Genomic DNA, 21,533 nt, shown 5'->3' with positions numbered 1-21,533 from the left:
AGTAATGAAATTGCTCCCCAGGAAAATGCATATCCACCACCCTCCTCAAACTACATATTCAGTTTTGCCTCAGAGTCTTTACAAGTCTCTAAAATGCGCAGATGGATCAATTACTGCCTCCACCACCAGGCTTGCCCCAAAGTCGTCTTCAAGTACTAGGTTAAGAGACATCTACCCTTTAGCCTTCTTGGGGCCAGAGGGTTATTTTATTGTTTGTAATACCACTTCTATGAGGAAGCACACTCTGGTTAAAAACTCTTCAAAACAGATTTGAAAACCCAAGGTGTTCAGCTGTTCAATTCGGATTCGGAAACCCCTACCTGTTAGTTTGGGCAGAATCACCTTTTCCACGATTGTAGGCAATAGCGCAACATCGACATCGTCTTTCTCTTGCTCTCGTTCTTCACAACCGTAAAACAGCAAAGATTCAAACCACAGCATATTCTCAAAGTCACGACATTTTGCCTAGAAAAAAAGAATATTAAAAGCTACACATTTACCATAGTTGCCATTTCTGCTTCTGGCCATGATAAGAAGAACAGGAACAGGACTTAACCTTCAGTCATTAACAGCGGAAAACTGAACAAGATCTTTGAAACCTCTGTTTTCAGACCGTGGACCACAGGCAGGACGGGACTAGGACCCCTGAAAACAGAGAATCAAATGAGGGGCCCCTGGTAGGGGAGAGCGGAGCAGTCTGGCTCAGCTGTGGAGACCACAGGTGGAGTCTGAGGAGGCTGAGGCAGCCGGAAGCTGCGGGACCCAGTGGGGAGCTACCCGGAGAAAGAACTGTGAAGCACACACGAGTCGCCTTGAGCCTCTGCCGTTTACCAAGACACACGTGCCCAGGGTGAAACTCCGCAAAGGCCTGGCCCGGAGCAACGGGAGCTGGCGGCTGAACGGTTCCCAAGGCTCACAGCTTTTTCAGTTGTTTCCAGGGAGCAACCTCAGCCTTCTTTTCCCTACAGTTTACACCCTCAACCCAGCCCATCTCATTCATGCCCATGGCTCCGTCCACATGGTGGGAACTTCCGAAACTCTCTCTTGAACGTGACCACTGAACACATACAGGTAATGCTAGTCTCTTCCCTCATAGATCTCCCAGGCCAAAAGGTCCTACTAATTGCACCTCCTAAATGTATCAATTTGTCTTATCCTCCACATTTTCCATGATCACCCATTTAGTTCAGGTCATTTCACACCTTCCCTACTAATCTTTCCCGTAAGGTTCTAAGTTTTTCTAGGATCAAAGGACCAAGTTCTTATTGTTCATTCACGTACATACCCCAGTATCACTACTTTCAACTTTAGTTGATCGAGAAAAGGGCTGCATAAACTTGAAAGTAATAAACAGCCCTCTTGAAAAGGAATAGAGATAAAAGAAAAGATCATGACTCTATACCCAGCTGAATTTGTATTACAGCCCTGTGCCTTACCTCCCCTGAACAGCATTTTGCTCAAGCTTACATCTCTAGCTTTGAGATTAAAATTACCCAGGCATCATGTTATATTGTTTTCAAACAGTGACACAAGCCACTCACCTCAAGAGGAGTCCAAGTGAGAAGCTGCAGCCGTATGAGGGGGTTGAACAGCTTTGGCAAACAAAGGCCGATGTAAGCATCCTTATAGGACGTATAGTATTTTGAACGCCATGCTTCAAACTGGGATTTAATACAGTCGATTGAATAGAAACTTTCAAGGACATCTTCAAAAACCTTGCTGGACTCTTTTGAAATGCGATCTAAAGACAACAAGAACAACAAACAAAAACCCCAGAAAGAGAGATAATTTAAAATGTGGCAGAAAATTCAGAATTCAGTATTTTCCACATCTTCTTTGCAGCCTGAGTATCGGTCAGATAGGCTCGTTAATAGAGGCATAATTCTTAATTGCAATTTAACAGAAAGGAGAAACAGAAGTTTAGGTTTCAAATGTCTGTTCTGCAAACCAGAGTCCAGGCAGTCGGTCTTACAGTTCCCATGTGAGCCATTTCCTGTTACTAGAGTTCAGTTAAATACCACCTGTCTCCCAACAAGTCATCACGTTTCAGTTACTACAGTAAATTAACTGTAACCTCATGAGATACAAACTTTGCTCCTAGCTCTTCGGTCCACAAATCAACGGTATAAATATCAGAAGTGCATCACGATCAGTGAATTATCATTACCACTTCTTTCAAGGTCTGTTGGTGACTACAGGAAGCAGTCACCTATGGTATACTTGACACAGACAAGTATCAGCAATGGATGCTACATCTTTAGGTGAAAAGTTATTTGATGCCGCTGATGACTCGGGAAAAGGGAATCTTTATCATGGAGGGACCTAATTTGTGACAACCTACTTCTCCAGCTGGATCTTACCATCACTCATAGTGGGACAATCTAACATTTGTCATCTCCTATTCTGCAATAAGCAGCAGCATCCTGGATGAAGTATTCTTGCCAAAACAAAAGCTTAACCTGAATCTAATCAAGTCTTCAGACCTAAATGTCAGTTTCCATAGAAACACGGTAAATGGAAAAACAAATTAATACCATGAGGAAACAAATTTAAAATGTAGGGAGTTCTGCAAGGTAAGTAACCTGGTCTCTTCAAAACCTTAGTGCTTTAAACAAATAATGGGGGTGTGTGTATGTGTAAGGTACTCATGGACAATAATTAACTCTAGGGAAAAAATATAACCACCAAATGCAAGGCATGAAATCTCATGTGGATCCTAGTGTGAAAAAGACACAACAACCCACAAAAACAGTCCCAAGAGTTTTATTTTTGGGGAGCTGCTGCTAAATAGACCTAATATTAAGAACTTTCAGTTAAACATGCTCAGGTGTATGAAGAAAAGTATCATGATGTCTGCAGGCCACTTTCAAATGGTTCGGCAATACACACACACACACACACACACACACATACACACACATCCAAAAAGTTAAGGCAAACTTGGTTTGATAAGAATTGTTGGATCTGGGTGAAAAGCACATGGGATCACTGCTATTCTTTCCAGTTTCTATATGTTTAAAAATATTCACTATAAAAAGGGGGGAGAAAAATAAGCTTTTTCAATGAAATTCCAAATGGCCTAAGCCGACATAATTCGGAATAAACACAACCAATGGTGGGAAATAAAGATTCTTCTAGAAATGCCTGGCACATAATAGTACTAACTACTCCTCTTGGGTTGTAATTATTCAGGACTCCCCAAATCAGGAGTTTCTCTCAGGGCTGAGTGTTCTGCTGCCCAGCTCTGCCTCTCCAGGAGAGGCTGTTAGGGCTAGCCTAGAATCTGACTTTTTTTTTTTGGTCACTTAAAATCCTACAATTCTGGAGAGTAATATCATTTTATTATGCAAGTACTAACTAAACTCCAAGACAAGGTGTCACCGCTATTTTTGAGAATTCATCATGATATTCAGTTAATAAAAATGGGCGCGTGTTCTTACAATGAAGGAAAAAGTAGCTAATGATAATGCAGAGCCCACGAAACTTGCAGACCATCGCACAGTAAAACCACACCCAAGCAGAAACCAAACCGGTGATGAAATCTCATTTCCAAATAAATGCCTAACCTTTTTCCAGATTGAAGTTGGTAATATCTGTAGAAGTTTCTTCGTCATCACTGGAAAGGCCTTCGAGGTGATCTGCCATCTTACCGGTCTGCTCTCTGGCTTGTCTACGACGCGTCCTAAACAACAAGCAGCAAGTTCCCAAACCGGACACAAGAGACTCCTCCCTCTGCAAAGCACCCGACAGCAAGCGGTTTTAGATTTACCTCCTGGCCTCCCGTTCTGCAATCCTACGTTTTGCATGCTCTTGATACAGTGCCCGATCTCGCCCAAAGGAATCGAGATTTGGTGCCATCAGAGCTTTATCTGTAAAACAACAACGGTGAAAATTAAAAGCCTTCCTTCAGCAATCTTGAGGAAAGAGTTTGCACAGAATAAGCCATAATGACAGACCGTTTGCTAATCTCAACAGCAGGACTCCACAGTAACTGGTAAACCAGATAGTTTTCTAGTTTAGAGCAAATCTCAGTATTATTCTGTGTTCCCATGAAAAGGAGTAGAAAAAACAAATGGAGAGTTCAACAACCCTATGTAAATACAAATGGGCTTAATCACTATTTTTATATCTAAGTAATAGAACTAGTAGATGCTAGCATGATGACCAAATAAATTAAAAACCAAAATTACCTGTGCAAAGGGAAAATTATAGATTACTTTCTTAAGGAAGGAGTTAAGCATCACATGGCTAATGATATGACAGAAAAGAAATCCTGGGTAGGAAGGATGAGAAAACAGCTTTGTTCTAGGAGTTTGAGAATGTATTCCATTTATTCCCATTCTGCTGTGTAGACATTCTCTATTTTTAGAACAAGGGCAGAATCAACATGTAGACTGAAACCCACGTCTGAACAGGACCAACTTACACTTTCTAGAACAAACTCTTTCAAAGCAGAATTATTCCCTTTTTTACCTATTTTTTGTCTCTTTTTTTAAAACTCTATAGGGCAATTTTCTAGTTTACCTTCCAACCTGCCAATTTAATTTATATTTCAGCTACTATATTTATAATTTCTAAGAGATGGTTCTTATTCTCGTAATACTCCCTTCTCTTTAGCATCTTCTCCTCGTGTTCCATGTAGGGCACATCCTATTATCTCTTAAAGGATATCCATTATATTTTACATTTTCTTCTGACACCTGCACTGTCTTGGTTTCCTCGGTCCCTTTGGTTCTATTGCTTGTGTTGCTCTCTGATGACCCTTAACTACCTCATGTGAAAGAAGGAGCCTACAAGTTCTGTGGACAAAGGTGGGAGGAACCTCACAGAGGCATCTCCATCCGATCACTGGGGAGAAAGTCAACTTTTCTGTTGCAGCCTCCCAGTAGTTAGTGTCTCGAGCTTCCTCTGGACCCATTCTGCTCCTCCAGTGAACAGGCCTCTAATCTCCTGCCTAGGGTAGAAGGCGTGGGGGAAACATCTATCTGCAACACTTTCCTCAATTCTACATTTAATGAAGATACTCTATAAAACACAGATAGTAATAGAAGCAAATAAGCCAAGGGATAAGATGTGAAGAAAGTCATACATAAAATAAAAGACATCAATTTTAGGCTTTTGAATTTGTTTTTCCCTGATATCAGAGATGTGCCGCCAACAGCAGCAGAAGAAAATACAAACCCCAAAATTAGCCCCCTACTTCAGTGTATCCTAACTACCTCAGACCCTATTATTTTTAAAAGTTGCCTTGAGTTATTCATTCATATTTCAAAATAGCTCTGATATCAGGAAGTATGTTCCAGAGTTCAGCAACTGAAAAGATGAACACGATAAACAAGAAAGATGCCCCTGTTCTACCTCAACTGTGAATTCACCACACCAAAAGGGAACAAACAGCTAAAGCCCCAATCTACAGAAGTGATTCCCATCTCTAAGAGGTCTCCTTCATTGAAGAAATACTGTAAAGAATATTCATTACTATAAGTACTTAAAATGTCTCTACCTTTATAGATTCTATATGACATTAAAGGAGATATGAGCAGATGACTCAAGTGATAGCCTCCTCCTTCACTTCTCTAAGAACTGTATGCCATAACCGTGGTAAGTGTTCACAAATTTCAACAGATGAATTGTGGGGTTTTTTGTTTCTTTAAAAAAAGATCAGAAACACAAGCTGTATTTTAGCGTCCTACGTGGTTTTTCTCAAACCTTTGACAATTAAGGAATACTCCCCTCTAGGGCAGTACTCTAATCAATACACATCATTCAATCTTTACTTCTAATTCTGTGTAAGTAAACAGCTCCAAGTTATAAATAACAGATTATAGGCAGAAAAAGGTATTTGATGAAATGCACAGCCCATACAAATCATTTAACTTAAAAAGGACTAACTTCCCTTCCTAGGTATAATGGTTACCTGTACTCTGCCCCAGAAATCTGGTTCTGTCTGCATCAAAAGTGATCTGGAAGGGCTGCATTAGTCACCTAGGTGCCCAATATGGCAATGATCCAATTTAAGTTCGTGTGGCAAAAACAGAAAGGTCAAAGCTCTGAGGGCCATACCACCACCTCTTTATAATGCCCTAAAACCCATCCCGAACACAGGATGTTTTCTCTGGGATCCAATATCAAATTTAAAAGAGCCCCTGTTTGACAAGGCGTTGGTTTCAGAAAGAGTAACACTAGGGGCCTTTGCACGTGGATCACCTGGAGTGGTTGCTCCACATGAGGATGCTGTCACCATCCAAGACCGGGCAAAAACCTCTGGGGATAGGCCCAAGAAACCTGCACTGTAAATTAATACCCCAGGTAATTCTGATGCACGCTTCCATTCAAAACTGCTGGCATAGGGAACAAAGAGATGATAAAAAGAAGCCATAAGAAATCCATGCTAGGAAAAGTCCTCTTAGAATACCCAAGAATATGGAGCACAATGGAAATGTGGAATTAAAAGGTTTGAAACATCTGGTTCAAGAGCCTCAGCTAAGCTACTGAAGAAGAGGTTTCTGATTAATTCTGGTTTTCCATAACACATATTATAATGAAAGGAATAGAAACAGAATTTCTAAATTTTTATATTAAAATTTCAAAAACTGTAGGACTCAACTGACTCACTAAAAAACCCACTATAAAAGGCAAACTAGAGAATAAAAAATTTTTGCTTTTCTGAGGCGTGATGTTCAAAAATCCCCTAATCTTGGAGTGGTATTGTTTGTTATGTAATTAAAACCCCTTCTCTCCTCTTCAAAATCTCCCAGTCTCTAAACCAGAATCTTTCCAACAACAGCATTTGTGCTGGTGTTACAAACAGGATGAAATGGGGGGAAGATCAATTAGAGCCCAATGATAGTTGTCTTAAGATAAAATACTCATGTCTTCTCTATACTCTAAAGAATGAAAAAATAGGTCCAAAGAAAGAGTTAAGATCGACAAGAGTATCAGTGCATGTTTTTGAGCTCCTTCGTGAAGCTGTGTTTCCTTAAACACAATCCAGTATGTGCCGTTACAAGTTTTAGAACTACCTGACGCAAGGGCAAGGAAATGTGCTTGTTTTAAAAAAAGAAAAAAGCTAAGCTCTCTGATTCTCAATTAGGCTGCACTAAGTAAACAAGGTTGTTTAATGAATAATAAAAACCTTCAAGATGGACTGACTTGAATGGCTTGAAAACTCCGAAGATTCATCTTTAATATCATCTTGTCGTCTTTGGACAAGGCGGGAAGCTCGCTGTTTGTACAGCTGATGTATTGCTGATTCAAGTTCATTAATCAGTGGCACCTGTAAAAATACAACACACTCCGTAACACCAAACTCTTCAGTTGCTTACTTATTTGAGGGTTCCATACTATTTCCGGGTTTCTGAAAAAGTACCCTCTATGGACAGAATGATTATGAACTCCCAATGGGACACAAATAGCAATTACGAAGTTTAGGCAACATCTCTTCTTTTAATCCACATATAGGGCTACAATGTCCGGTGCCTAGTTACTGGAGTAAAAGTTCGGTTAGGAAACTTAACACTTCGGTATTAGTAGAGAGCAAGTAAAGAAATGTCAATATTGTAGTGCTTTTCTTTCAGAACGTACTTGCAAGTCTTTTAAAGTCCACTTTTGATTTTCAGCAGCATGATCTACCTCAGAATTTGTGTAGCTCAAAATAAGCCACTACTGCTGTGTAATACCAAGAAACTGCAAGGGCTCCATGCGCAGGTAAGACTGGGAGTGTGCAAACTGCCCAACTCTGGACACATAAACTGCTCCGTCACTCGTGTGCACCACGCACCTTATGGGCACATCACACTACACTGCAGCTTGATTACACATTCTTCCATGTGAACTGCATCCATTTCCATGAGTAGGCAAGTAAAATTTCTAGCTTTCACTAACCTAAAATCAGTATCTCAGACTTAGAAAGCTCTTCCTATTAAGTGTCTGTACTTTTGCGTACTTTGTCGTAAAAATATTAAAATTCCTCACATGAATTATCAGTTTACAAACTCCATGAATTTTTCCAGGTTCATATCCACAGATAAGCATTCACTTGGTTCACACACAGTACAAAAGCTTACAGGATGAAACCTAACTTAAAAAGAAAAAACAAAACTTTCTCTTTATCAATATCTTATATTACAACCAAACGCTATGCAACTTTCACAAAACACTAATGACCACTACACATACCTGAGGAAACCAGAAATTCTAGTTTCCTGATGGTTAGTGCAAATGGAAAACACATTATTTAGAGTTTGGGAACACTGGCACCAAGTGTGATATCAGCTTCCTGAACTGAACAGACTGCAAATGGAAAATAAAAAAAGGCAGGTGGGATTCAAAGATGTCTGTAAAAAAGCAATTTTATACACTTGCATGATCCCATTGCAAAAGCAGCAAATGTTCCCAGAAAGATCAAACCAATGGAGTTATTTTAATTTCGACTGTGCCACACCACAGGCAACAAGGTCCCCAGATCAGCACTGATTATCTTAAGCAACTGAGCCCACAGACTCCATTTTTAAAACTTACGATGAGTAATTTTTTTTAAAGCAATTAATGCTGCGTTACTGTGACTTACGCTTCCCCACCCCTTATGCTTTCACCCCCCCCGCCCCACAGGACAGAAGACACAGGTGCCTGTGTAGCTAAGGTGCGTTCTGTCCATCCTGGAGATAGCCGACAGTCCTGTAGCGGGAGACGGACACACCTCAGGGAGCATCGGACAGAATTTAATTATTCAATTCACAGTTAAAAAATCTGATAATGTAATTTTCTGTTTAGGTCCTTAGAATGCCTTTCAATAAAGCTAAGAATATTCTGAGAATAAAAACCTTAAAACGCATTTTCAGCTCTTTCAGGTTTCTTAACGATATTGACTTGTCTTAAGAGTATGCACCATGACAATTTCTTTACCCTCTCCAAACTCAAAATTGTTCTGGACTATTATTATTTCAAGACCAAATTTAAGGCGAAGAACACAAGAAAGAGGACCATAGGGTAAAAAAAAGACGGAAAGTTAAAATGATTTTCAAACAATTAAAAAAATCTAAATTCAAACTGCTTAAACTTCTGTAACAAAACAGAAAAAAACCAAACAGATGTTTATCTTTCTATGGCCTTACTCTGAAATAAACTTTTATAGTATAACTAAAATGAATATTCAAATGTGTCTAATTAGTCCTAAATATTTCCAAGGTGACAATTTATGACATCATTAACCCAGCCAGCAGTCTCTTAATAAAACTCAGTGTGTATGAAAATGTCAAAATAAAATAAAATACTCATCCTTCAAAGAAAGGATTATCTACTTCTGTTTTAATTAAACTGTAGTCACTGTAGGGGTACCTAGGTGGCTCAGTCGGTAAAGAGTCCAACTTCGACTCAGGTCATGATCTCACAGTTCATGGGTTCGAGCCCCGTGCCTGGCTCTGTGCTGACAGCTAGCTCAGAGGCTGGAGCCTGCTTCGGATGCTGTGTCTCCCTTTCTCTCTCTCTGGCCCTCCCCCACTCAGGCTCTGTCTGTCTCTCTCAAAAATAAAACATGAAAAAAGTTTTTTTAAGGTAGTCACGGTACACTACACAAGATTTAAGATCTCCAAAGACACTGATCTAAGTGACTCTAACACAGAACTAGCATGCTCTGAGGTAGACAGCTCTAGGAACGTAGGAATTGGGATCAATAGCCTCCTGCTAACTGTTTTTAAAATAGTGACTGAAAACTATATGAACTACATGTCCTGGTAGTAGTCTCTTTAATTCAAATATGGTATCACCTAGTGTATCATATTACTGTCAACTTTTAAGAATTAAGTTTACAGTCACAAGTATGTAAGTTTACTGAAGTAAATTCTAATGCAAAGATTCCAATACTTCCAGAAAAAACTCCACAGGGACAAGCTTCACTTACAAAGTGCGGTTTAAGACCACAACCCTTCCTCTCATCAGAGACGGTCAGTAGAGCAGCTTCCGTCTCGCTCACTGGGCTCAAAAGGGCTCTATCAGCAGGAAGGACACAAGTGCCAGCTCTGACACCTGCGTCCACTTCCCGCCTGGACTCTAGCCCCCTGCAGTCAAACCTCTGTTTCTCTCCCACCCTTGTACTTGTCGCCCTAAGCCAGTGATCTGCCACGAGGGATATCCTAGCTCAGACTATAGCCGCTTCTTGAGAAATCACGTGATAAGAACGTGACGAATCGTACAGCCTAGACTCGGTGAACACTCTCAGCCTGCATGTGACCACACACTGGCTAGAACCCTTAAGTCCCATTAGGAAGACAGTCTAGAGACGTACTTTGCTGACCTCTGGCTTTCACATATTGAAGTAATCAACAGAGATAATAAAAACTTAAGATACTCCTTTAAACGTGCTATGCTTAGATTCTATGCTAAACCACAGCTAGAAAAAGGGAAAAGTGTGCCTTCTAATCCTGTATCACTTGAAAGTTTAGAGACAGGATATTCAAAGACTATTTTTTAAAGATAAAGATACAAAGTCCACAAATGCTTATAAACCAATGCACTGAATGCATTTATCTTTAAAAAAAGAAACAACAACAAAAAAAGCCCTAAGAGTTCATTGGAGAAGGGGATACTGTGTGCAGTGAATTTAAAAAATGCAAATAAACGGCACAGTAGAATGCAAAAACCTGTGCCAAGTGACAGGCATACTTAAAAAAAAAAACTTGGAAGAAATGAGACCTTCAAAGAAATGATGACCAATGGATGGTTTCTGAAATGGATGAAGCATTGGCTTATTTAGATGAAAACTATCAGCAGCCATGGTGACCAACTTTTATAGTTAAAAACAAAAAAACCTAATAAAATTTTGCGACTCTATGCACATTTGGAATTACTTGCAGAAACAGTTTAAAGATAAGGTTAGACCTGAACCATACAAAAGAAAATTCCATCAGATGACTCCCTCATATTCCAGTAATTCAGGGCAGGCCAATAATCTACCACTGTATAAAGGAGGACTTGCCAAAGTCTTATTTAAACATGCTTTATCTTTTTTTGTTTTCAACAAAGCCATTATGCCGCCCCCAAGACAGAATGCCGCTGATGAAGTGAAGAAAATGAAGCATGGCTTTTCCTCACTTCTAGAGTTGAACTCAGTGGATATTTTCTGAGAAATACAGAAATGATCTCTACAAGACTGTCTAGACCTCCCTAATTTTGCCTTAGTCAAAGAGATTAATATTTTTGCATTCTTACCTTTTCACTGAAACACTCAAGCAAGTCTTGGACATACCCTCGCATTTCTTGCAAAAATTTATACCGTTCACCAATACCCCCAGAAGACCCTTCTAATCTCTCAATAGCCCTGGTAGAGTCCACTTGGCTTTGCAGGTGTTTCTCATGCTGCTGTCGATTTGTTTTGTGCAGTTCTTTCATGGAGTCCAACCTTAGGAACACAAAAGGATAAATATAACACATTTACATCCAAAAGTCTATGCTGTCAGGACTCTTGCAATATTATAATAATGCATTTAGTTCCACTATTAAAATATAAAAATACTTGGAGTGGCATCTTTTCATCTGCACTGCTTTTGTCTCAAAAAAAATAAAAATAAAAATAAAAATAAAACGGCAGTTTACAGACTTCATATAAAGTTACTTGGTGGGCTAACCAAAATCTGTTTCGCTTTTCCCCCCATATCTCGACTACACTTTTTCAGAGTCCAAGAGGTACAAACTCAGATCTGTCTTCAACAAGATCATGGAGTGGCATTTTTTATAACTTTTCGAGGCTTCCACAGAAGTAATCCAAGAAGGGAGCAGAACAAAGTAGAAAGTCATCTTCTGTTTAGCTTTTGAAGGTGGGCCAGTGAATCTTCTTTGCCGATATTCTGCATCTGCTACCCCAGACTACATGTCGCCTGAGGAGGGAACAGAAAGCTAGGACAGGTCTTTAAGAAGTTGATCTGCCCTACCTGTCTTTAAGCTGTTTCTTTACCAAATCAATAGTAACGGGAGTCATCTCATTACTGGGAGTTTTGAAAGGGACTGTATTATCTGTTTTTTGAGATTTGGCATCAGATGATCCATAGGCAGTATAACTATAAGGAATGCCATAGGATGAACCATAAGGTATCGTCTGGTAAGTGTTCTGGTAGTACATGCTCACTTCAGTGGGCTGGCTTGCTTGAACCTAGAAAAGAAATGGGATATATAGGAAAACCAGCAGTTAATCATGACTTTGAGATTAAAAAGCAAAAACAAACAGCAAAAATTATATGCCATTTTCCAAGCAGTACGTTAATTGAAATAAATAATTGCAAAGTTCTTCAAAATCAAGTAAAACTAGGACAAGATGAACATTCTAACTCTTAAGGGATTACTGAATTCATTTCTAATAATTTTCAGGAAAACAGAACATCAAGGAAGTTGGGGTTGGAAGGGACATAAAAAAATAATCCAAGGCCATGATGTTATCAATGGAAGAGAATAAATGACTTGTTATAGTTAGAAAATAAACAGACCAGCAGAGACTAGAAACTGCCATCTAAATACCCTATTTTCTCAACATAGCCCGAATGCAGGCAAAACAGTAGGAACAAAAATAGTTTACATTTATGGGTCACTTCCACTGTACTACTTAATTCAATAAAACTGTTGTTGTAACTACTGAGGAAGAGATTTTTCATCTAAGATTTTCAGTAAGTCTTCCCATTACAGAGAAATCCATCTTCCACAAAATAATTTTTAAGGTCAGAAACAATAAGCTATACAGGAAAGAAAGATTTTATCTAAACAGTGGTTGTCAAATTCAGTGTGTGCCAGGACGACCCGAGAGTGGTGGCTGGGCCCCCAACCCAGTTTCTCATCCACTAGGTCTCAAGAGGGTGAGAATTTGCATTTCTCACAAGCTCCCAACTGCCGCTGCTGGCTGAGGCTCACTTGGAGAAACACTGATCTAAGAAACCAGAAATTTTTCCATCACTGTTAAGTAGCAAAGGATAAAAGTTTCTTCTAAAAGCTTATCGAATATGTAAGTTCACATAATTTTCTTTATCATGTTAGTTGGATGAAGGACAAAGATTCAATTCAATAGGCAATACGTTTGTAATTTCACAACACAGGCAAAAAAAAGGTTTTTTTGTTTACTTTCTATTTTTGAAGCTTAACCTTTCACTTCTTACCTGAGGGATATTAATTCCTTTTCTTATCTGCTCCTGTTCCCATCGGCTGAGCTCTTCATCTTGTTCTCCAGTTACTAAAGCGTCATCGTCACTGCCCTCAATGCCTGCAGCCACAGCAGTGGGGAAAATTAAATCCCAGAAAAGCAGGGAGGGAAGAGACGCAATCCTGATACTTCACAAAAATCAAGCACAACTACTGGTATTAACTGTTTTACTAAAATGTTGATTATGATCGCCTCTTCTTTAATACCCCTTGCTTGTCTTACACACCGTCTCCCTCGAAGCAAAAGGCATTATGTAGTAGTAACATCTTAGGAAGGTTTCCTCATCTCTGTGAGCTGGGCATCAAATCAACAAAGGGAAGAACAAAACCTCAAAGTCTCTAAAGAATGTTAGGCTGATTGTATAAATGTACACACGTAAAGCGCTTAATACAACACTGGCCACACAGGACGTGCTCAATAAACCTGAGCTATCACAGTCATGCTACAGTTTTCAAAAAATTCCAGTCAGACACTGGTAGATAAGCAGAAACACCTCTCAAACACTAAACATACTTAAGTAAATGTGGGTTACTTCTAATCTGAATATAGTATCAAATCATATTTCATAGTAATGCAACAGGCTTACTGTCTTGTTTAAATCAAGTTACCTATTTCCTCGGCAATTTTTTGTCTCTGTGACTTTTCTTTCACAGAAAAAACTATGCGACGTTTCTCATCATCATCTTCATCATCACTGGCATCGTTCTCATCTTCTCTAACAAGGCGGCCTTTCCCAGGCTCACTGTCATGAGGAGTGAAATCTCCTAATTCTCGGGCCATCTGACGCTTTTTCCTTGCGGCATGTATAAAAGCTGCATCTGGAATTTCTCCTGGAAGCAAGTGGTAAGGATTATAAAATATGATGGTATTAGGGTATAAAGTTTTTATTTTCTTGAAAATATGAACAGTAAAATAACCTCACCAAGAGAGCCACGTCGTAGTGATATTCTAACGCTAGCTGCCCTTTCCCTGTTTATGCCTGTAACCCAACTGACTTATTTTTAATTAGCTTAAATAGAACCCTAAAGTCACTAAAAATATATAAATATAATGGCAATACATATAGAGGGGGGATCCACCACAGCGGCTTTATTTTAATTGTAATTTTTTTTTCATTTTAAAGAAATAAGGAAAAGTAAATCAAATCATATACTAAAATAGAAAGCAGATAATTTTTTCTCAATTATATACTACTTTATTTCAGAAAGACCTCAAGGTGAACTTATACATACACACACACAGGCAGATAACCATTTTACCTATCCATCTTTATATATACACATATATATTTTATAATATAGTTTTATTGTCAAATTAGTGGGTGATGGGCCTTGAGGAGGGCACTTGTTGGGATGAGCACTGGGTGTTGGATGGAAAGCAGATAATTTTAAAAGGGTGCCCACAAGCTCACCTTAAAAAACTATTAGATTTATAGTACATTTCTCCTGAATATAGTTTTCAGTTCACCTATAAACATACCGAATATATAACACTGTACTTAATTCTTTTTTCATGTTAAAACACAGTAAGTTTTTTTCCACGTTGCCGTTTGGCATACGTATAATTTTTAACGGTTTAACAATATTCACTGAACAAAGCATAATCTACTATCTAACTGACCTTTTACCTACAGTAAAAATAATGCCTTGCTACCTGTCTAATGTTGTTTTAATAGCTTTGTAACATCCCATCATGTAAATGTACCTCAACTTACTAAGCTGTTTCTCTCCTGTTAGACATTTTTTCTAAGCATTTATTTACTCAAAAGTCAATTACCCAGGAAACAGATTTGTCAATTATTTCCTACAAAGAAGTAAAAGGAAAGAAACAAAGTGTGGGCATAAAACTACCTGCAATTAGTTTTGCTTTTAGTAGCACTTCTAAAAAACTTAAAGCCTTAAACTGAAATACAGGAAGGAAAAAAAAAAAAAAAAAAGACTTAGGTACCATTTATCCATTTACTTGAAGTCCCACATTGGCTTCGGATAACAAAAGTGCCTGACAATGAACCTGGAAAATTGTAAGTTTCTACTTCTCTCACTTTATTTGCAAAAGGAAACACGTTGGCTGCAAACCAAGGTGTCATAAGAAACACCACTTAGCTAACTCCTTCCTTAACCATCTTTGCACACGGCCCATTCACGAGGGCTTCCTTCATTTCTGAGAAGTATCTGCAAGTACACACCTGGACGGAGAACATTCAAAGAAGATAAAGCATTTGAAAAAGCTCCACCAGCTTTTGGCTTTTCTTCCTCCTTCTCACTTTCCATATCCATCTCGTCTTCACCATGTTCACTGATGATAACTCCATCTTCTTGACTGGCGTCCTTAACGTGTCCTGTTTTGTCCAAAGGGGGTTCGTCTACATTTTTGAAAAAGTAATTAAAATTTTAAATAAAATGCATAAATTAAGAAGGCACTTTTTATTCGTTTATAGGCTCAACTTCGTTAGGTTTGGGTTGTTTTAATTGTTTATCAAAAACAAACCACTGAGTGTATGAAAATGAAATATCCAACAATAGGCAGTAACTAGGAAGTAAAAACAATATAGGGGTCACAGGGATGCACTGGAGGCCCGAATCAATTCTATCTCGAGTTAATTTCATCAAAATTTTACTGGCTTATCAAAATTAAGTGTTTCTTCCTCTAAACTCCCATTGGTACTGCTCCTATCTCTTTAAAGCATTACTTCATTAAACCCCAAACCCATTTAAGACAGCTTTCTAAGAACAAATGCTTATGAACCAAATAAACCTCTCTGTAATGAATACATTAGGATTATCTTCTTAGTTCATAACTATCTGTCACCCGTCACCTGAAGGGGTGAGATCCAAAAGTCGTATTCACACCATGCAGCTGTGACCCTATTGCCATGACTGAATGTTCAAGAGTCGATCCGTGACCCAAACAGAGACAACCTTATTCTCTTTCTGGGAATCTGCAGCTAAGACAGAGACAAGTCAGAGACTGCGTAGCACTTAAAACAACGACCCGTAAACCAGGAAGGGAGCTGCACAGTGGCCATACTCTGCCGAATGGACAGAGCAGAAAGTTCTCTAATTCAGTGCTAATTCTCAGAACATTCGTCAGACCAGTTGCAAGACTGCTTGCCACTGCCTTCCAGGAGGCTCCACTCACCACTCTTATCTTTATAGGGTTTACTTTTCTTATGACTAGTCCTACTGCGCCATCAGTCCCAGGCAAAAATCACAGAAGTCAGCATTAATTTTTACTGTAAAGCACTGAACCTGACGCACAAGAGACTACAGCACAATGACTATAATGAAATAGTAAAAGTTTATTCTAAATATGATATTTTTGTATTGTTTTCCTAGCATGTTTCCCTCCCAAAAACTGTTTCAAAAATTCTCTATTCTTCTCAAACCATATTCCACTCCCCTAAATAAAAACCTCAGGAATACCACTCCCTCATACATACACTTTTCACTTGACTAAAAATTAGGTCACTGTTTAAGGCTCTTTAGTGTTTTCATTTACCATCCTATCTCATTAGCCACAGCCTTCCTTCCGAAGTGCTTCCTGATGCTAGAGACTAAAAGTTCACTGTATCAGATGGATATGGTTAGATGAGAGTCAAACACTACCCAAATCTCGTTCTACTCTAAACCCACACTAAACCAATGGCTTTTAATAGAACCAGAAGGTCTACTAGATCAGATACATTCAGATAATGATTCCTGCAGATTCTAAAAGAGCAAATACAACTTCTGATTAAACACACACAAGTGCAAAATACGGTGACAGTGGGATTTGTGTTGGTGGTCACGTATTATCCTTCCATATGTCTTTATAAAAAGAGATGCCAAATAACCTTCTTCTAGGCTCCTCTTGTACCCTCCATTTCTTCTACTATCACAAGAGGCAACTCGCTCACACAAACATTCTCTTTACCTTGAATTTGACCAGGCTCTCCTTCTCCTTTCTTCTATCTACAGACAAGGGTTTCTCGTTATCAAAAGAACTTCTTGGTATCGCAACGGCCTCTCTAGCTAATGTACTCTACTTCTTTCTCTGCCAAGCTTTGCGAAAGCAGTGTGGACTTGTACCTCCTACTTCGTCACCAACCTGTGTGCCTCTACCTAGGTGAATGGCCTTTGCTTTCTCTCGTCCCAAGCGCCCGTACCAGCTAACCCAACAGCTGCAGCTACAACTGAGTCGTACAGCAGTGTTGAGCAAGTTAGCAGAAGAGGTATCTTCATCCAAACAGACACAAAGCTTGACTGACGGACTTGTCTCTTTTGACAGATTCCCTTCTCCAGAAAGAAAACAACAGCAACCCTGTCAATGGCCACTCCTTGGGCCTTTCTTTTCCTGACCCTTTGGGCACGATTTCATACAACTGAGTACCCTCCTGTGGAAATTTTCCTGTCTCTTCTCCATTGGCCTTTATGATTCACTTTAGTAAATTCTCTTCTCTATGGGTACACTTATTACAGCTAGAAGTCTTCGGTCCTCAGAAATTTTTCCTTTCTGCTGCTCCCTCATCAATTCCGTTTACTTTTGGTTTTAATAAACATCTCAGTAAGCACCATATCTAAACCTTTGTGTCCAACTGTTCACTGGCTATTTTCACACAAATTCAAGTTTAAAGGCAAACCCATTACTTTAGGAATACCACAAAAAACAGGTCTTCTAAGTTGACAGGACCTTGATTTTGAGATTAACGCACCTCTGCCTAAGGAGAGTTGCACTAGAAAGAGTTCGCGGATTGTGAGCTGATTAATGAAAGAGCTCCACAATGCCATTAGTTCAAGGGTAATGATGACCATCTGTAACACACAGGCTCTACCTTTGGGGAGGACATTAATGAAGTTATCTGGCAAGTATGATATCAGTTATGGGAAAGTGGAAGACGGGTCACAGGAGACGGCCTCATAAATCTCAGACTTGCTTCAATTTCTAAATCCAACGGCAAATGGTCCTTTCTCACTTCTCCTGACCTTTCTTGCACTATTTCACTGCACACAGTTGGTTCTCAAGAGATTTGGGGGAAAAAAGAGTTTCCTAGACTCCAACATAATTGGTTCCCCTAAAAATACTCCTCCTCCCACCTGCGTTCCCTATTTCTGCATAGAATATGGAATTGTTCTCTCAGTCACCATGACACAAAAGTCAAATTTAACTATTTCTCTTAAATCCAACATCTAAAGCAAAAATCAAGGCTACCAATTCTTCCCTTGGAACAAACTTTTCTCAAATAATCCTTTCTTTCCGTTTCTTCTCCCACACCCACAGCAAACATTTTTAACTCATTCACATTTTTCCACGGAGTCAGGAAAAGTCTCAGGCTCGCTCAAGTGAGACCTTTTTAAACCCACCATTAGTGGATCAAAGCTGGCCCTTGAGTTTAAACTGCTTCAGGCCTCCAATCTCTCCTTGTGCCAATCCATTCTGCATGCTAATACCGGGTTGAGGTTTCAAAAGCCGTTTATCATGTCACCATCCTGGCAAGCCACTGAACAAAGCAACTCTAAACCCCTTATTGGACACTAAACATCGTTCACAATCTGTCAACAATGCACCTTTCCCCCTAAACCTCTACTTCCTCTACAAATCATTGCTTGTGACAGGTGTGCTTGGTCTTGCCTTAAAGCACCTGAATCTTTGACAATACACCCATACTTTCCCTCTCCCATCTTTTGGAATTTAAATGATAAAAAAACCAGCTTCATACTCCACTTTATCTATGAGGCATTCCTTCCCCTGCCTCTAAAAAGAAGTGCACTTACCCTGTAAACCACTCATTGAACATTTTGCTAAACATAGGGTCCAATTATACATCTAAGTGATGCTGTCTCCAAAATCAGACTGTACATTTTAGATATACTGACATACTTTTCCACATTAAGCCTGTGGCTGAGAACCCGCGAACTAATAATTCTATCTTTAATTCCACAGAATAAAAAGATTTCCCTAAGGCTTTGCATTGGAGTAACTCAAGGCCACAGCAAATTATAATGGATCTACTTTCCTCAAGACAAATTAACTGCCTAAAATTTTTAAGCTTCGGTTGTAAAAGGATGTGAGAGCTGCCTATACGGGGTAGGCAGGGGCCTTGCAGTGAGAAGTCTTCATCCATGTATCTGATAAAGCTGCTACATGAGAAAGCATTTCAACATTACAATGAGGGCATTCCTAAAAATTCTCCAAGAATTAAACCAACTGTGGAAATACCCCAAAGAAAATGAACACTTGTTTCTATAAAATGTGCATCGTACTATTCCTTGAGCAGGAATAAACCTGTGCCTCGGGTTTAAATGGGACACTTCTTTTCTCTGGTCCACAACAGTCTGAACACCAGTAGAAAAACTAGGAGAGGATTTAGGCACTGCAGCTGAAACATTCCAGTGGGAATGATTCCTTTTCTTAAAAAATGTATTTACAGTGCAACTGTGTTAGAATTAAATAACAGAACTGTATCCATACCCACTTTGGATCCTTAACAACAACAGTCAACTGAGCAAGTTCAAGTTCACCATATACATACAGCAAAATCATTCAATCCCTGTGGAAAAGAGCTTTCATTTAGCTGTTTCAAAAGAATCCAATACTGTTACTTTGGTACTTACTGTCAGCTGATGAGTTGAGTTCTGTTTTGATCTTTGATTTTTCAAGATCTTCTTTATATTCTTTCTTAAGCAATTTTACTATCTTTTTGCTGTAACTTGATTTCTTCACTTTGAAAACTTCTTCATTTTCTTAAAAAAGAAATTAAATAATGTCTGTAGCAACCATTTTCAGGCAGTACCTTCCAACTTCCACAAGATCATATGTGCTTTTTCGCAGTCATCCAAATAGATACTCATACACCCCAAATCATTACATAATTTGAAGTTCTTCCAAATCTGTCACTGGCTCTCAAAAACCTGAAGTATGCTTCATAAATTAACCTCATAAAACACAAATCTGAGACGTTTAAAAAGGCATAACACATGCAGCTGTGTGAAGTTTTCATATATCCTATTATCTTTTTTAAGTCCTCTATTCCAGGAGGAAAATAAAACCATCAAAAAAGCACTTAGTTACTGCATTATTAACATATCTGAAACAAAACATCCAAACTCAAAAGGTTCTGGGTTACAGAGCTGTCAAGTCTGAGTACATCTATATTCACCACAAAGTGACATGTTATTTCAAGACTAAGCTGAAAGCAAAGCGCTTTTCAAAAATAAGTTTGGGTAGGTATCCACCATCTTCGATTCGAAGACTTTAAAATCAAATGCAAACATCTGACCAAATAGTTTCCGCGTTAAAAAAAAAAATCTGGCTGTAGTCCTCTCAAGCAAACGGGGCCAAAGACCAACTGTCTACTTTACTGGAAAGATGAAAGCGTCTTGTAACAACATGCAATAAGATGTACAAGTCAAGTCTTTTTTTTATAACCTGCACTTAAAATTGGCTTTCATAAACACACACTCAACTGGCTGGGAAGTCATGATTTTAGGCTCATTTATGATCCGAAGTCTATATCCACAGCAGCCTGGCTGCTCACATCCGAATGGATAAATGGCCTTAAATTACTATGACACCGTCTCTCTTCATTGTCCAAAAAGCAACGCGAAGAAAGCCAGACATCTGTACCCCTACTGATTTTCACGCGTTAGCAGAGGCTGGTGATTGCAAAGGACTGGCCCAAGGTCACTCGGAACCGGAGCTTCAACTCCGGGATTCTGTTCCCAGAAGTAGGAAGCCATACTAACCCAGCCTTCCTAGTCCCCTATCGGTCCTATCTGGACCGATCCCCCAAGAGACGTGGGCACAGGGACCTGCACAAGACTCGGGAGGCCGTGCCTAGAGCAGACAGGGTACCAAACTCAAGTTTTCCCTGAAACACACTCGCCAGGGCGGGGGATACTGAATTTCCACTTGAAAAACTCGGAAAGACTGAGCTGCGCTCCCACCCCTACGAGTAAGAAATGCACAGGAGGACGGTAAGGAGGAGGCGGTTGTTAAGAAAAGGCTGGTGGCGGCGCGGGAACGCGTCCTCCGCCGGGAGCAGAAGGCCGGAGGCGGAGAAAGATGTGCAGCAGGTCGGGCGCGAGGGGGCTCGGTTCCGGGCTGCGGGGGCAGGACGTCCACGAAACGCGGGGACTAAAGGTGGGGGCCCAGGGTAGGATGCTGGTCTGGGGCGCGAAGCGCGGCGGTTACCTACCTTCCTCCTCGTCCTGGAAGCTGAGCAGGCTGGCCCGAGGCACCTCTTTGTTCTCTCGCGGCCTCTTGCGCGGCTTCAACCCGTTGCCGGGCTCCGCGCCGCCCGGGAAGCAGCCCCCGGCCTCAGCCCCGGAGCCTGGGGTCAGCGCGGAAGGCGGCGGCAGCCCCGGAGCCTGCAGCGACT

General features: G+C 39.9%; 1 protein-coding gene across 1 annotated transcript in view; it reads right to left on the bottom strand.

Moving 5' to 3' along the window:
- The window catches only part of PAXBP1 (PAX3 and PAX7 binding protein 1), a 34,159-nt gene that overhangs the window by 12,289 nt on the left and 337 nt on the right, over positions 1–21,533 (bottom strand). The window contains exons 2-13 of the mRNA XM_077765510.1: positions 21,351–21,533; positions 19,768–19,896; positions 15,363–15,539; positions 13,786–14,007; positions 13,134–13,237; positions 11,925–12,142; positions 11,206–11,395; positions 7,153–7,276; positions 3,770–3,869; positions 3,567–3,682; positions 1,542–1,741; positions 321–465 (exon numbers count right to left, since the gene is read on the bottom strand). The exon at positions 21,351–21,533 is cut by the window's right edge and continues 38 nt beyond it. Coding sequence (XP_077621636.1) covers positions 321–465; positions 1,542–1,741; positions 3,567–3,682; positions 3,770–3,869; positions 7,153–7,276; positions 11,206–11,395; positions 11,925–12,142; positions 13,134–13,237; positions 13,786–14,007; positions 15,363–15,539; positions 19,768–19,896; positions 21,351–21,533 — 1,908 coding nt within the window. The remainder of the gene's footprint in view (positions 1–320; positions 466–1,541; positions 1,742–3,566; positions 3,683–3,769; positions 3,870–7,152; positions 7,277–11,205; positions 11,396–11,924; positions 12,143–13,133; positions 13,238–13,785; positions 14,008–15,362; positions 15,540–19,767; positions 19,897–21,350) is intronic.

This window comes from Crocuta crocuta, unplaced genomic scaffold (assembly GCF_008692635.1).
Source record: "Crocuta crocuta isolate KB4526 unplaced genomic scaffold, BGI_CrCroc_1.0 scaffold84, whole genome shotgun sequence".
In the NCBI taxonomy this organism is placed as follows: Eukaryota; Metazoa; Chordata; class Mammalia; order Carnivora; family Hyaenidae; genus Crocuta; species Crocuta crocuta.
The sequence above is the reverse complement of the archived record's forward strand: the minus strand, read 5'-3'. Positions and strand labels throughout refer to the sequence as shown.